At 43.5% G+C, this 17,595-nt stretch overlaps 1 protein-coding gene across 19 annotated transcripts in view; it reads right to left on the bottom strand.

Annotated features, from left to right (window-relative positions):
- TNNT3 (troponin T3, fast skeletal type) overlaps positions 1-17,595 on the bottom strand; it is a 46,380-nt gene that overhangs the window by 12,157 nt on the left and 16,628 nt on the right. For 7 of the 19 annotated variants that reach the window (XM_044271106.1, XM_044271105.1, XM_044271107.1 and 4 more), the window contains one exon: positions 17,442-17,510. The exons of 8 other annotated variants lie outside the window; for them this stretch is intronic. In XM_044271106.1, the coding sequence (XP_044127041.1) occupies positions 17,442-17,510 (69 nt within the window). Of the gene's footprint in view, positions 1-16,830; positions 16,852-17,441; positions 17,511-17,595 lie in introns of all 19 variants that reach the window. 4 more of the 19 variants (XM_044271112.1, XM_044271113.1, XM_044271115.1 and 1 more) reach the window with 1 other exon arrangement.

The raw sequence follows: 17,595 nt of genomic DNA, 5'->3' as shown, positions 1-17,595 counted from the left end.
GGCGCTCCAATGTAATGGTATTTACATTTAAAGGGAGAAGGAAATTATTTAAATAAAAGTAATTTGGAAAGTGTCTTGCTTGCAGATTGGTAGAATAGCAAAGTGGAGCTACACACAGGTGAAGAGGCGAGTAGAGCTGTACTCGGGTTTATGAAATGATGCAGATGGGGACAAAAAAGGCGATATGTATGCAGGAAAGTTGAGCTGCAAGATCGGAACGTGAAGCAACAAGCAGACTGTTAGGAGAGTGGAGCTACAGGTGTGTTAGGCAGGAAAATGGATTGAGCTACAGGAAGATAAGAGATTGAAGCTACAGGCAGATAAAACAGTGAAGCAACGAGTAAATTGATAGGAGAGCAGAGCTATAAGTGGATAGAGTGGAGCTACAGGCGGATGGATAGGAGAGAGGAGCCACAGGCGGATGGATAGGAGAGCGGAGCCACAGGCGGATGGATAGGAGAGCGGAGCCACAGGCGGATGGATAGGAGAGCGGAGCCACAGGCGGATGGATAGGAGAGCGGAGCCACAGGCGGATGGATAGGAGAGCGGAGCCACAGGCGGATGGATGAGAGCGGAGCTACAGGCGGATGGATAAGAGCGGAGCTACAGGCGGATGGATAGGAGAGCGGAGCCACAGGCGGATGGATAGGAGAGCGGAGCCACAGGCGGATGGATAGGAGAGCGGAGCCACAGGCGGATGGATAAGAGCGGAGCTACAGGCGGATGGATAGGAGAGAGGAGCCACAGGCGGATGGATAGGAGAGCGGAGCCACAGGCGGATGGATAGGAGAGCGGAGCCACAGGCGGATGGATAGGAGAGCAGAGCCACAGGCGGATGGATAGGAGAGCGGAGCCACAGGCGGATGGATAAGAGCGGAGCTACAGGCGGATGGATAGGAGAGCGGAGCCACAGGCGGATGGATGAGAGCGGAGCCAGATGGGAGTGTTGAACTGTTGAAATAGAAATGCCTGCAAATGTAGTATGAGGAAGCTCCTCGCAAATAGATTGCAGGGTGAATCTATACTTAGGATAATGGAACTACACACACATAAAAAGCATAGTAAAGGTACAGCGAGATAGAGTTGAACTATATACAGACCAGTAGGACATAAATACAGTCATGTGAAAAAATTAGGACACCCTTTGAAAGCATGTGGTTTTTTGTAACATTTTTAATAAAAGGTTATTTCATCTCCGTTTCAACAATACAGAGAGATTAAAGTAATCCAACTAAACAAAGAAAACTGAAGAAAAGTCTTTTCAAGATCTTCTGTAAATGTCATTCTACAAAAATGCCTATTCTAACTGAGGAAAAAGATAGGACACCCTTGCCCCTAATAGCGAGTGTTACCTCCTTTGGCTGAAATAACTGCAGTGAGACGGTTCTTGTAGCCATCTACCAGTCTTCGACATCGGTCTGAGGAAATTTTACCCCACTCCTCAATGCAGAACTTTTTCAGCTGTGAGATGTTTGAGGGGTTTCTTGCACGTACAGCCCTTTTCAAGTCACCCCACAGCATCTCAATGGGATTCAAATCTGGACTTTGACTTGGCCATTCCAGGACTCTCCATTTCTTCTTTTTCAGCCAATCTTTGGTTGATTTACTAGTATGTTTTGGGTCATTGTCATGTTGCATGGTCCAGTTCCGCTTCAGCTTTAATTTTCTAACTGATGGTCTCACATGTTCTTCAAGCACCTTCTGATACACAGTAGAATTCATCGTGGATTCTATGATGGTGAGCTGACCAGGTCCTGCTGCAGCAAAGCAGCCCCAAACCATGACACTTCCACCTCCATGCTTCACAGTTGGTATGAGGTTCTTTTCTTGGAATGCTGTGTTTGGTTTACGCCAAACATGTCCTCTGCTGTTGTGTCCAAATAATTCAATTTTGGACTCATCTGTCCAAAGAACATTATTCCAGAAGTCCTGGTCTTTGTCAACTTTATCTCTGGCAAATGTCAGTCTGGCCTCGATGTTTCTCTTGGAAAGCAAAGGTTTCCTCCTTGCACACCTCCCATGCAAGTTAAACTTGTACAGTCTCTTTCTGATTGTAGAGGCATGTACTTCTACATCAACAGTAGCCAGAGCCTGCTGTAGTTCTCGAGATGACACTTTAGGGTTTTTGGAGACCGCTTTTAGCATCTTGCGGTCTGCTCTTGGGGTGAACTTGCTGGGGCGACCAGTCCTGGGCATGTTGGCAGTTGTTTTGAAAGCCCTCCACTTGTAGACTATCTTCCGGACAGTGGAATGGCTGATTTCAAAATCTTTTGAGATCTTTTTAAATCCCTTCCCAGACTCATAGGCTGCTACAATCTTTTTTCTGAAGTCCTCTGACAGCTCTTTTGCTCTCACCATGGTGCTCACTCTCACTTCAACAGTCAGGAGCACACCAAACTAAATGTCTGAGGTTTAAATAGGGCAAGCCTCATTCAACATGCAGAGTAACGATCTACTAATTATGTGCACCTGGTGTGATATACCTGTGTGAGATCTGAGCCAATTTAAGAGGGAATACATGTGAGGGTGTCCTATCTTTTTCCTCAGTTAGAATAGGCATTTTTGTAGAATGACATTTACAGAAGATCTTGAAAAGACTTTTCTTCAGTTTTCTTTGTTTAGTTGGATTACTTTAATCTCTCTGTATTGTTGAAACGGAGATGAAATAACCTTTTATTAAAAATGTTACAAAAAACCACATGCTTTCAAAGGGTGTCCTAATTTTTTCACATGACTGTAGAAGAGTGGACATAGGACATGATTAGAAAGTGGAGCTACAGCCATGTAGAGATAGATGTGGTGCTACAGCCAGGTAGATTGGAGAGTAATGCTACAGGAAGATGGATGGGAGAGTGGTGCTACAGGTAGAAAGTAGAGATAGGAGCCACAGGTGGATGGAGAGGGGTGGAGCTAGAGGCGGATAGATAGGAGAGTGAAGCTACACACGAATAGATTAGAGCATGGTTCTAAACACAGATAGGTGGGAGAGTTGGACTACAGGCAAATAGATTATATTGGAACTACAGTCATATAGGAAAGTAGAGCTACACATTAATAAATAAAACTTTGGAACTATATGTGGATGGATGGGAAAGTAAAGGTGAAGGAAGATAGCAGAATGAAGCTACAGATGGATCAAAAGTAGATCAGGCGAAAGGAAGATATATAGGAGATAGTGACAGGCCAATGGATAAGTGTGGTGCTACAATCAGATAGTGGGGATATGATGCTACAGGCAGAAAATGGAGAGTAGTGTTTCAGCCACTAGGATAGGAAAGTGGTGCTACAGGCAGTTATATATTAGAATGGAGTCACAGGCAGATAGAAAATAGAGTCACAGGTGGATAGATAGGAAAGTGGAGCTACAGGCAGATAGCTGGAACACTGGAGCTGCACACAGATAGGAGTTTGGCACTACCAATGGATAGGTAGGACACAGTACTACGTATTGATAAGCTAGAGATGGATATATTGGAGAATGGAGCTATACACAGAGTAAAGAATGGAGCTGCAGTATATAAACAGAACAGTGGAGATTCAGGAATATGGATGGGAAAGTGAAACGACATGCAGATATATAATAGAATGAACCTACAGGCATTTTAGATGGGAGAGTGGTACAACAGGCAGGTAGGAGAGTGGAGCTGCATGCAGATATAAAACTTTAGCAAATAGGTAGGAGAACAGCTCTACATGTGGATATAAGCTGGAGAAGCATAGATAGGAGAGTGGAGTTACAGAAGGATGGAAGAATGGAGTTACAGGCTGATAGGTAGGAAAGTGAATCTACAGGCGGATAGAAGAATGGAGTAACAGGTGGATAGATAGGAGAGTGGATCTAAAAGCAGATAGAAGAATGACTGTTACAAGAGGATAGATAGGAGAGCTGATCTACAATTAGAGGAATGAAGTCACAGGCGGATAGATAGGAAAGTGAATCTACAGGCAGATAGAAGAAAGGAGTCACAGGCATATAGATGGGAGAATGGAATTATAGGCGGATAGATAGGAAAGTGAATCTACAGGCGGATAGAAGAATGGAGTTACAGGCTGATAGGTAGGAAAGTGGAGCTACAGGCAGAAGAATGGGGTCAAGGGCAGATAGATAGGAGAGGGGATCTACAAGCGGATAGAAGAAGGAAGTTACAGAAGAATATATAGGAGGGTAGATCAATCGGATGAATTAAGTCACAGGCGGATAGATAGGAAAGTGAATCTACAAGCAGATATATAGGAAAGTGAATCTACAGACGGATAAAAGAAAGAAGGTACAGGAGAATATATATGCGAGTGGATCTACAATCAGATAAAGGAATGAAGTCACAGACAGATAGGAAAGTGAATCTACAGGCATATAGAAGAATGGAGTCACAGGTGGATGGATAGGAGAGTGAATCTACAGGCAGATAGAAGAATGGGGTTACAGGTGAATAGATAGGAGAGTGGAGCTACAGGTGGATAGATAGGAGAGTGGATCTACAAGCAGATAGAGGAATGAAGTTACAAGAGAATATATAAGAGAGTAGATCTGCAATCAGAGGAATGAAGTCACAGGCAGATAGAAGAAAGCAGTCACAGGTGGATAGATAGGAGAATGGAGTTACAGGCAGATGGATAGGAGAGTGGAGCTACAGGCTGATAGAAGAATGGAGTCTCAGGTGGATTGATAGGAGAATGGAGTTATAGGCGGATAGATAGGAGAGTGAAGCTACATGCGGATGTATAGGAAAGGGAATCTACAGGCAGAAAGAAGAATGGAGTCACAGGTGGATAGATAGGAGAGTGAATCTACAAGCAGATAGAAGAATGAAGTTACTAGAGGATATATAGGAGGGTGGATCTACAAGATGATAGAAGAAAGGAGTCACAGGCAGATAGATAGAATGGAGTTACTGGCAAATGGATAGGAGAGTGGCACTAAAGGCAGATAGAAGAATGAAGCTACAGACAGAAGAATGGCTGTACAGGTGGATAGAATATATAGGAGAGGGGATCTACAAGATGATAGAAGAAACGAGTCACATGCAAATAGAATGGAGTTACAGGCAGATGGATAGGAGAGTGGAGCTAAAGGGAGATAGAAGAATGAAGCTACAGACATATAGAAAAATTGATGTACAGGCGGATAGAAAAGGAAAAGGGAATCTACAGGCAGATAGAAGAAAGGAGTCAAATGTGGATAGATAGGAGAGTAGAGCTACAAGCGGATAGATAGAGTGGATCTACAAGCAGATAGAAGAATGACATTACAAGAGGATATATAGGAGAGTGGATCTACAAGCTGATACAAGAAAGGAGTCACAGGTAGATAGATGGAAGAATGGAGTTATAGGCGGATAGATAGGAGAGTGTAGCTACAGGCGGATAGATAGGAAAGTGAATCTACAGGTGGATAAAAGAAGGAAGTTACAGGGAAATATATATGCGATTGGATCTACAATCAGATAAAGGAATGAAGTCACAAGCAGATAGGAAAGTGAATCTACAGGCATATAGAAGAATAGAGTCACAGGTGGATAGATAGGAGAGTGGAGTTACAGGCAGATGGATAGGAGAGTGAATTTCCAGGCGGATAAAAGAATGGGGCTACAGGAGGATAGATAGGAGAGTGGATCTACAAGCAGATAGAGAAATGAAGTTACAGGAGAATATATAGGAGAGTAGATCTGCAATCAGAGGAATGAAGTCACAGGCAGATAGAAGAAAGCAGTCACAGGTGGATAGATAGTAGAATGGAGTTATAGGCGGATAGATAGGAGAGTGAAGCTACAGGCGGATGTATAGAAAAGGGAATCTACAGGCAGATAGAAGAATGGAGTCACAGGTTGATAGATAGGATAGTGAAGCTACAGGTGGATAGATAGGAAAGTGAAGTTACAAGATGATATATAGGAGAGTGGATCTACAAGATGATAGAAGAAAGGAGTCACAGGCAGATAGATAGAATGGAGTTACTGGCAGATGGATAGGAGAGTGGCACTAAAGGCAGATAGAAGAATGAAGCTACAGACAGAAGAATGGATGTACAGGCAGGTAGAAGAAAGGAGTCAAAGGTGGATAGATAGAAGAATGGAGCTACAGACAGATAGGAGAGTGGATCAACAAGCAGATAGAAGAATGAAGTTACAAGAGACTATATAGGAAAGTGGATCTACAAGATGATAGAAGAAAGGAGTCACATGCAGATAGAATGGAGTTACAGGCAGATAGATAGGAGAGTGGAGCTGAAGGCAGATAGAAGAAAGAAGCTACAGACATATAGAAAAATTGATGTACAGGCGGATAGATAGGAAAGGGAATCTACAGGCAGATAGAAGAAAGGAGTCAAATGTGAATAGATAGGAGAGTGAATCTGCAGGCGGATAGAAGAATGGGGTCACAGATGGATAGATAGGAGAGTGGAGCTACAGGTGGAAAGATAGGAGAGTGGATCTACAATCGGATAGAGGAATGAATTCACAGGCGGATAGATAGGAAAGTGAATCTACAAGCAGATAGAAGAATGATGTTACAAGAGGATATATAGGAGAGTGGATCTACAAGCTGATAGAAGAAAGGAGTCACATGCAGATAGAATGGAGTTACAGGTAGATAGATAGGAGAGTGGAGCTAAAGGCAGATAGAAGAATGAAGCTACAGACATATAGAAAAATTGATGTACAGGCGGATAGATAAGAAAGGGAATCTACAGGCAGATAGAAGAAAGGAGTCAAATGTGGATAGATAGGAGAGTAGAGCTACAAGCGGATAGATAGAGTGGATCTACAAGCAGATAAAAGAATGACATTACAAGAGGATATATAGGAGAGTGGATCTACAAGCTGATAGAAGAAAGGAGTCGCAGGTAGATAGATGGGAGAATGGAGTTATAGGCGGATAGATAAGAGAGTGGAGTTACAGGCAGATATATAGGAAAGTGAATCTACAGGCGGATAGAAGAATGGAGTCACAGGTGGATAGATAGAAGAAATGAGTCAAGGGTGGATAGATAGGAGAGTGAAGCTACAGGCGGATAGATAGGAGAGTGGATCTACAAGCAAATAGAAGAATGATGTTACAAGAGGATATATAGGAGAGTGGATCTACAAGCTGATAGAAGAATGGAGTCACAGGCAGATAGATAGGAGAGTGGAGCTAAAGGCAGATAGAAGAATGAAGCTACAGACATATAGAAAAATTGATGTACAGGCGGATAGATAAGAAAGGGAAGCTACAGGCAGATAGAAGAAAGGAGTCAAATGTGGATAGATAGGAGAGTAGAGCTACAAGCGGATAGATAGAGTGGATCTACAAGCAGATAAAAGAATGACATTACAAGAGGATATATAGGAGAGTGGATCTACAAGCTGATAGAAGAAAGGAGTCGCAGGTAGATAGATGGGAGAATGGAGTTATAGGCGGATAGATAGGAGAGTGGAGCTACAAGCAGATATATAGTAAAGTGAATCTACAGGCGGATAGAAGAATGGAGTTATAGGCGGATAGATAGAGTGGAGCTACAGGCAGATATATAGGAAAGTGAATCTACAGGCGGATAGAAGAATGGAGTTATAGGCGGATAGATAGAGTGGAGCTACAGGCAGATATATAGGAAAGTGAATCTACAGGAGGATAGAAGAATGGAGTTATAGGCGGATAGATAGGAGAGTGTAACTACAGGCGGATATATAGGAACGTGAATCTACAGGTGGATAAAAGAAGGAAGTTACAGGAAAATATATTTGCGATTGGATCTACAATCTGATAAAGGAATGAAGTCACAGGCAGATAGGAAAGTGAATCTACAGGCATATAGAGGAATAGAGTCACAGGTGGATAGATAGGAGAATGGAGTTACAGGCAGATGGATAGGAGAGTGAATCTGCAGGCGGATAGAAGAATGGGGTCACAGATGGATAGATAGGAGAGTGGAGCTACAGGTGGAAAGATAGGAGAGTGAATCTACAATCAGATAGAGGAATGAATTCACAGGCGGATAGATAGGAAAGGGAATCTACAAGCAGATAGAAGAACGACGTAACAAGAGGATATATAGGAGAGTGGATCTACAAGCTGATAGAAGAAAGGAGTCACAGGCAGATAGATAAAAGAATGGAGTTATAGGCGGATAGATAGTAGAAAAGTGAATCTACAGGCGGATAGATAGGAGAGTGGAGCTACAGGCAGATATATAGGAAATTGAATGTACAGGCGGATAGAAGAATGGAGTTACAGGGAGATAGGAGAGTTGATCTACAGGCAGATAGAAGAATGGTGCTACAGGTTAATAGATAGGAGAGTGGAGCTACTGTTGGATAGATAGGAGAGTGGATCTACAAGCAGATAGAAGAAGGAAGTTACAGGAGAATATATAGGAGAGTAGATCTGCAATCAGATGAAGGAGGAATAAAGTCACAGGCGGATAGATAGTAAAGTGAATCTACAGGCAGATAGAAGAAAGGAGTCACAGGTGGATAGATAGGAGAATGGAGTTATAGGCAAATATATAGGAGAGTGGAGCTACAGGTGGATAGATAGGAGAGTGGAGCAACAGGCTGATATATAGTAGAATAGAGCTACAGGCAGATATATAGGAAAGTAAATCTACAGGCGGATAGAAAAATGGAGTCACAGGCAGATAGATAGGAGAGTGGATCTACAATCAGATAGAGGAGTGAAGTCACAGGCGGATAGATAGGAAAGTAAATGTCAAGGCAGATAGAAGAAAGGAGTCAAAGGTGAATAGATAAGAGAGTGAATCTGCAGGCAGATAGAAGAATGGGGTCAAAGATGGATAGATAGGAGAGTGGAGCTACAGGTGGAAAGATAGGAGAGTGGATCTACAATCAGATAGAGGAATGAATTCACAGGCGGATAGATAGGAAAGTGAATCTACAAGCAGATAGAAGAATGACGTAACAAGAGGATATATAGGAGTGTGGATCTACAAGCTGATAGAAGAAAGGAGTCACAGGCAGATAGGAGAATGGAGTTATAGGCGGATAGATAGTAGGAAAGTGAATCTACAGGCGGATAGATAGGAGAGTGAAGTTATAGGTGGATAGATAATAGAGTGAAGTTATAGGCGGATAGATAGTAGAGTGGAGTTACAGACAGATATATAGGAAAGTGAATCTACAGGCGGATAGAAGAATGGAGTCACAGGTGGATAGATAGAAGAAAGGAGTCAAGGGTGGATAGATAGGAGAGTGAAGCTACAGGCGGATAGATAGGAGAGTGGATCTACAAGCAAATAGAAGAATGATGTTACAAGAGGATATATAGGAGAGTGGATCTACAAGCTGATAGAAGAAAGGAGTCACAGGCAGATAGATAAGAGAATGGAGTTATAGGCGGATAGATAGTAGGAAAGTGAATCTACAGGCGGATAGATAGGAGAGTGGAGCTACAGGCAGATATATAGAAAATTGAATCTACTGGCGGATAGAAGAATGGAGTTACAGGCAGATAGATAGGAGAGTTGATCTACAGGCAGATAGAAGAATGGTGCTACAGGTTGATAGATAGGAGAGCGGAGCTACTGTTGGATAGATAGGAGAGTGGATCTACAAGCAGATAGAAGAAGGAAGTTACAGGAGAATATATAGGAGAGTAGATCTGCAATCAGATAGAGGAATGAAGTCACAGGCGGATAGATAGTAAAGTGAATCTACAGGCAGATAGAAGAAAGGAGTCACAGGTGGATAGATAGGAGAATGGAGCTACAGGCAGATATAGGAGTGAAGTCACAGGCGTATAGATAGGAAAGGGAATCTCAAGGCAGATCGAAGAAAGGAGTTAAAGGTGTATAGATAGGACAGTGAATATGCAGGCAGATAGAAGAATGGGGTCACAGATGGATAGATAGGAGAGTGGATCTATAATCAGATAGAGGAATGAATTCACAGGCGGATAGATAGGAAAGAAAATCTACAAGCAGATAGAAGAATGATGTAACAAGAGGATATATAGGAGAGTGGATCTACAAGTTGATAGAAGAAAGGAGTCACAGGCAGATAGATAGGAGAATGGAGTTATAGGCGGATAGATAGTAGAGTGGAGTTACAGGCAGATATATAGGAGAGTGAATCTACAGGCTGATAGAAGAATGGAGTCACAGGTGGATAGATTGGAGAATAGATCTAAAAGCAGATAGAAGAATGACATTACAAAAGGATATATAGGACAGTGGATATGCAAGCTTATAGAAGAAAAGAGTCACAGGCATATAGATAGGAGAATGTAGATATGTTAGCGGATAGATAGGAAAGTGAATCTACAGGCGGATAGAAGAATGGAGTTATAGGTGGATAGATAGGAGAGTGGAGCTACAGGCAGATAAAAGAAGGAAGTTACAGGAGAATATATATATGCGAGTGGATCTACAATCAGATAAAGGAATGAAGTCACAGGCAGATAGGAAAGTGAATCTACAGGCATATAGGAGAATGGAGTCACAGGTGGATAGATAGGAGAATGGAGTTACAGGCAGATGGATTGGAGAATGAATCTATAGGCGGATAGAAGAATGGAGTCACAGGTGGATAGATAGGAGAGTGGAGCTACAGGCAGATATATAGGAAAGTGAATCTACAGGCGGATAGAAGAATGGAGTCACAGGTGGATAGATAGGAGAGTGGATCTACAGGCAGATAGAAGAATGGCGCTACAGGCGGATAGATAGGATAGTAGCGCTACAGTTGGATAGATAGGAGAGTGGTTCTACAAGCAGATAGAAGAAGGAAGTTACAGGAGAATATATCTGAGGGTGGATCTGCAATCAGATAAAGGAATGAAGTCACAGGCAGATAGGAGAGTGGAACTACATGCAGATAGAAGAATGGAGTCACAGGTGGATAGATAGGAGAGTAGAGCTACAGGCGGATAGATAGGAGAGTGGATCTACAAGCAGATAGAAGACTGAAGTTATGAGAGGATGTAACGAATACCACGCCTCGCACCCGCTTGACGTCACCTACGTCGAGCTCACGAGACGCGGTATGGTGACGGGTTACCAATGTGATGTTACGCCCTCCTTGAGGAGCATGTAAGGTCAGCTTGGTACAGTTTACACAGACACCTCCTGTCCACAGAAAGGCAACAAGCTGAGAGAGCCTTTTCACTGCCGCAGCAAAACAGCACCTTCTCAGCCCGGGAAATCTGCCACCAGCTTCTTAGTTGATATAATCCCGGTCCGCTAACGGGATTATATAGGGTGAGAAACCAAGCCGCGGTAGTATATAACTAGGCCGAAACAAGGACGTGGAAATTTGTGATACAAGATAGCACAAGATTAAATTATATATTTAACCACCTTAAGGGCACACTAGATATAACACAATATATACAGTGGTCTGAGGTTACAGATACAGGTGATATAGGTACAACAGGGTTAAGCAGAGCAAAAGTCAGTTACCGGGTAAGATGAAAGTTCCTTTGGGTTATAATGGTGGAATAGTCCTTGGCTGCAGTCACGTGGGGGCAGTGAGTTCAGCTGGTTTCCGGTCTCTCCAAACACATTGGCACGATGTGACCCCCTTCAGAAAAGACCCCGCCCGCTGGCTTGCATGGGCTTATGACCTGTAGCCAGCCGCTCCCCTCTCCGCCTATGGGTAGGGTCCACCCCTCCTTCTCTGGTGCTGGCAGCAAATTACCCAGAAACCCCTTAGGGCTCATAGCCCCAGACCAGAATGTCGCAGGAAGATGGTTCCAGGCCCAATTGATCCGCCTGGGTTCCGTCTACAACTAGAGTTCAAACATGGTGCCGCTATGTGGTTTCTGTGGGGAGATATATATATATATCTCCCCTGCCAGGCATCCTAGCCTCAAGCCAGGACCACGTAGACGTTTGGCTTTGCCCCAGGATCGCAAAAAGATAACCAAATTATGCCTGGGATGGACGGACATTTCATAATTCCTTATGAAATGTAGGTGCCAACATGTCTGGGAGGTATCATTGATCCTGGGCAAGGGCTGAGACCTCCTGTTGGGAGTTTTCCTGCAGGATTAGCTTGCCTCCAAACTGGCTGGTTGAGGTGTGACTATCCACCTGGGGCCTCCTTGAAGCCTGGACCCCTGGGGCTTTCTCATTGCTAGCTGATGGCTGGGGGGTGGAAACATATTTTGCATGTACACTGACTGTGTACATGCCAAAAGGTGAATCAAATGACAATCAGGGCTGCCAATAAATGATAATCCATATTCCTCACAGAGGATATATAGGAGAGTGAATCGACAGGAAGATAGAAAAATGGAGGTACAGACAGAAGAATGGAGTTACAGGCGGATAGATAGGGGAGTGGAGCTACAGGCAGATTGAAGAAAGGAGTCACAGGTGTATAGATAGGAGAATGTAGTTACAGGCAGATGGATAGGAGAGTGAATCTACAGGGGATAGAAGAATGGAGTCACAGGTGGATAGATAGGAGAGTGGAGCTACAGGCGGATAGAAGAATGACATTACAAGAGGATATATAGCAGAGTGGATCTACAAGCTGATAGAAGAAAGGAGTCACAGTCAGATAAGAGAATGGAGTTATAGGTGGATAGATAGGTGAGTGGAGCTACAGGCGGATAGATAGAAAAGGGATTCTACAGGCAGATAGAAGAATGGAGTTACAAGCGGATAGATAGGAGAGTGGGGCTACAGGCAGATGGATAGGAGAGGGAATTTACAGGCGGATAGAAGAATGGAGTCACAGAAATATAACTTATAATATGCCAATTAGCCTCTAGTTGCAGGGGGGGGGGGGGGTGTTCTCCCACCTCTGGCCACGCCCTGCTACACTAGATTGACAGGGAGAGGCAGCCTTCACTTGCAACTGCCGGCCCTGTGCACTGTGGAAATCTCGCGCCATTCATATTAGGCGCAGTGAGGAAGTCGGCAGCCGGCGCGCGCCCTTCAATCAGTGCACCTGCGCCGAATGCTGAACAGGATGGCGCAGGTGCGAGATTTACACAGCAGACAGGGCCGGCAGTAGGAGACCAAGGCTGCCTGGCCCTGTCAATCTAGTGTAGCAGGGCGTGGCCAGAGGTGGGAGAACGGAGGCTAATTAGCATATTAAAAAAGAAATATTTCTGGAGTAATGAGGGCATTGATAAAAGTAGGAATAGGCTAGTTAGGTTCAGCTGACATTAGCACAGCGCTAATGTCAGCTAGTTTAATAGGGTTAATTCTGGTGACAGAAACCCTTTAAGTTACAGGCAGATAGATGTAAGAGTGGTGGTAAAGCCTGTGAGAGCTAGATTCTTATATACAATGTATAAACTGTAATATATATATATATATATATATATATATCCACTAGAGGGCAAATAATATAGATGGAGGATTGAAGCTACAGAAAGACAGGACAGTGGAGCTGCACACAGATAGATAGTGGCACTACCAGTGGTAGATGGGAGAGTGGTGCAACAGGCAGATAGATGGGAGAGTAGTGCTACAGGCAGGTAGATGGGAGAGTGGTGCAACAGGCAGATAGATGGGAGAGTAGTGCTACAGGCAGGTAGATGGGAGAGTAGTGCTACAGGCAGGTAGATGGGAGAGTAGTGCTACAGGCAGGTAGATGGGAGAGTAGTGCTACAGACAGGTAGATGGGAGAGTGGTGCTACAGGCAGATAGATGGGAGAGTGGTATTACAGGCAGATACAATAAAGTGGAGAGTCGTACTTCAGGCAGATAGATGGGATGGTGGTGATATAGGAGAGTGATGCTAGAGGCAGATAAATAGTAGAATGGAGCTACAGGCAGATATATAGGAGAGTGGAAATACAGGCAAATAAGAGAGTAGCATTTCAGGTGGACAGACAGAACAGAGCTACAGGCAAATAGGAGAGTGGAGCTACAGGTAGATAGAAGGGAGAGTGGTGCTACAGGCAGATAGAAGGGAAAATAGTGCTACAGGCAGATAGATGGGAGAGTGGTGCTACAGGCAGATAGATGGGAGAGTGGTGATATAGGCAGGCACAATAGATGGGGGAGTGATGCTAGAGGCAGATAAATAGTAGAATGGAGCTACAGGCAGAATTATAGGAGAGTGGAAATACAGGCAAATAAGAGAGTAGCATTTCAGGTGGACAGATAGAACAGAGCTACAGGAAAAAAGGAGAGTTCAGCTACAGGTAGATAGAAGGGAGAGTGGTGCTACATGCAAATAGAAGGGGAAGTAGTGCTACAGGTAGATAGAAGGGAGAGTGGTGCTACATGCAAATAGAAGGGGAAGTAGTGCTACAGGTAGATAGAAGGGAGAGTAGTGCTACAAGCAGATAGAAGGGAGGGTAGTGCTACAGTCAGATAAATGGGAGAATAGCGCTACAGGCAGATAAATGGTAGAGTAATGCTACAGGCAGATAGATGGGAGAGTAGTGCTACAGGCAGATAAATGGGAGAGTAGTGCTACAGGCGGATAAATGGGAGAGTAGTGCTACAGGTAGATAAATGGGAGAGTAGTGCTACAGGCAGATAGATGGGAGAGTGGTATTACAGGCAGATAGAATAAATGGGAGAGTGGTACTTTAGGCAGATAGATGGGAGGGTGGTGATGAAGGGAGGCACAATAGATGGGAGAGTGATGCTAGAGGCAGATAAATAGTAGAATTGAGCTACAGGCAGATATATAGGAGAGTGGAAATACAGGCAAATGAGAGTAGCATTTCAGGTGGACATATAGAACAGAGCTACAGGTTGATAGAATGGAGAGTGGTGCTACATGCAGCTAGAAGGGAAAGTAGTGCTACAGGCAGACAGAAGGGAGAGTAGTGCTACAGGCAGATAGAAGGGAGAGTAGTGCTACAGGCAGATAAATGGGAGTAGTGCTACAGGCAGATACATTGCAGAATAGTGCTACAGGCAGATAGAAGGGAGAGTAGTGCTACAGGCAGATAGATGGGAGAGTGGTGCTACAGGCAGGTAAATTGGAGAATGGAGCTACAGGCAGATATATAGGAGAGTGGAACTATAGGCAAATAAGAGAGTAGCATTTCAGGTTGACATATAGAACAGAGCCACAGGAAAATAGGAGAGTGGAGCTACAGACCGGTAGATATGAAAGTGGTATTGCAGGCAGATACAATAAATGGGAGAGTGGTACTTCAGGCAGATATATTGGAGGGTGGTGATATAGGCAGGCACAATAGATGGGAGAGTGAAGCTAGAGGAAGATAAATAGTAGAATGGAGCTACAGGCAGATTTATAGGAGAGTGTAAATACAGGCAGATAAGAGAGTAGCATTTCAGGTGGACAGATAAAACAGAGCTACAGGCAAATAGGAGAGTGAAGCTACAGGTAGATAGAAGAGAGAGTGGTGCTACAGGCACATAGTAGGGAGAGTAGTACTACAGGCGATAAATGGGAGAATAGTGCTACAGGCAGATAGAGGGGAGAGTAGTGCTACAGGCAGATAGATAGGAAAGTAGTGCTACAGGCAGATATATAGGAAAGTGGTATTACAGGCAGATACAATAAATGGGAGAGTGGTACTTCAGGCAGATAGATGGGAGGGTGGTGATATAGGCAGGCACAATAGATGGAAGAGTAATGCTAGAGGCAGATAAATAGTAGAATGGAGCTACAGGCAGATATATAGAAGGGTGGAAATATAGGCAAATAAGGAAGTAGCATTTCAGGTTGACAGATATAACAGAGCTACAGGCAAATAGGAGACTGGAGCTACAGACAGGTCAGACAGTAGCACAACAGGCTGATAAATAGGAGATCGGGCAGGTAGATGGGAGAGTGGAGCAACACGCAGATAGATGGGAGATTGGAATTGCAGGCAGAAATTAGAAAGTAGAGCCACAGAAAGATAAATAGGAGAGTGGTGCTACAGGTAGAAATGGTGGGAGAGTGAAGAGGAGCTACAGATGTTTAGCTAAAATGTAAAAAGCTTATTTGCATAATAGATAGATAGATAGTATGAAAAATGGGATAGACTTTATTTAGATCAACAGGAAGAAATAAATGTGCTTTATGTCCAGAGAACACAGGAAAGTAGGCTGTTGGAAATAGAGGGGAAAAGAAAAACGTGCCACATCTGCAGATCTATCCATCAATTCAATCACAAGGAGAGAGGGAAAGGGGGAAATAAATTTAGTTAATATGGGGATTATGAAAAGTAAATGAGGCTGAGCCAAAGCTTCTGGAACATACATATATTTGTGTTAGTGGCTATGGTTTAATAAATGTGAAGTTGCTTGTAAAGCTTTATATATGGTCACACCTACAGATACAATCTAAGAATGCCACTGTCATGAGGGGCTGTATACTGGGCCTGGCATGTTTTTGAAGAGGACATGAAGGAGGAGCATTGTAAGAAGAAGCTGCGAGCAGCTGCCCTCACGCTGTCAGGATCCTTATAGTAGTTGTGCTCTCAGTAATGATGACTGAATGAGAACAGCTGATGGACAGGTTCTCCTCACTATGCCCCTACCTTATGCCCATTTTGGCTAGATACCAGGCACAGTAAATGGTCTCTGATGACAGTGGTGCTTTAAGTTGTATCATTGGGTCCATATGTTTCAAATCCTTTCCTGTGGATGGATTTGAATGTCCTAAGTAACCATAATGTTTGTTCCAGCTTCACGGCAGAGGTAGACCAGGGATCTAAAAAATATCTTTAATATTTTCCTATGTAGACCATAGCCTTCTTAGCCACCTATAGCTTAGCTTAAGTTTGGTCTTCATGAACACGTTGATATTCAACATGGTATGAACCATGCTTACACCTGAAGCCTTGGAAAGTTTATGATTGCTCACCACTGACCAACAGCCTTGGCCCAGCCTACAAATAGTTATGATAAGGGAGAGATTTTACATCCATTGGGAAGAAATGAAAAAAGTGGAAATGAAATACCATCATATTCTTCTCCGTGTTCTGAAAGTGAAAAGAAATTGTTAGCTCACTTATCTCCTGATCTACATGAGAAAGCATCTTATGACTTCAACCAACCAATTCTTTTCTCCAGACCATCAGGTTCTTCATGCACAGAACTCCTGACTGGATCATACTCTTCCCAGTGGGTTTGTCTTCGTCATGAATTACAAAAACTATTCTCGAAAATTAGACTTGTAGCCAAAATCTTGGCTAACACTCTACAAATTTCTCATCCATGAAGAGCAAACAAATGTCCTCTGCTCACTCATGATGTTGACAACAGATGATTTAACTGAACAAATACAGTGGCCATGCAATATCAGCATTTAAACAGGAGGCATAGCACATTACATGTCATGATGCACAGATTACCAACCATTCTTGAATTCAACATTCTAGAACCAGACCTGTTGAGTAGCTGTAATTTCATACATCCTTTGATGGAGATCAAAAAACAAAATGTCTATGTGCCCTAAGTGTAGTTATTGTGTGCATTGACCCCAATGTGTGAATGGATAGGTTGAGGAGACACCGTTGGAAGCTATTGGTGAACCACTGGCCACTGGAGAAGGTCAGTTAATGAGTCTTACCTTCCTCCTCAGCCCCCTCATAAACTTCCTCCTCTTGAGCTACTTCCTCCTGAATTTCAGGTTCTTCTTCTTAAGGTGGCAAGGCAACACAGTTCAAGCAGTAATGCAAAAGCCGGTTTTGGGTATGAGTAGTCAAAGGTTAGAGAGCAAGGCA

Source organism: Bufo gargarizans, chromosome 10 (assembly GCF_014858855.1).
Source record: "Bufo gargarizans isolate SCDJY-AF-19 chromosome 10, ASM1485885v1, whole genome shotgun sequence".
NCBI lineage: Eukaryota > Metazoa > Chordata > Amphibia > Anura > Bufonidae > Bufo > Bufo gargarizans.
This window is presented reverse-complemented; position numbering and strand designations above follow the sequence as displayed.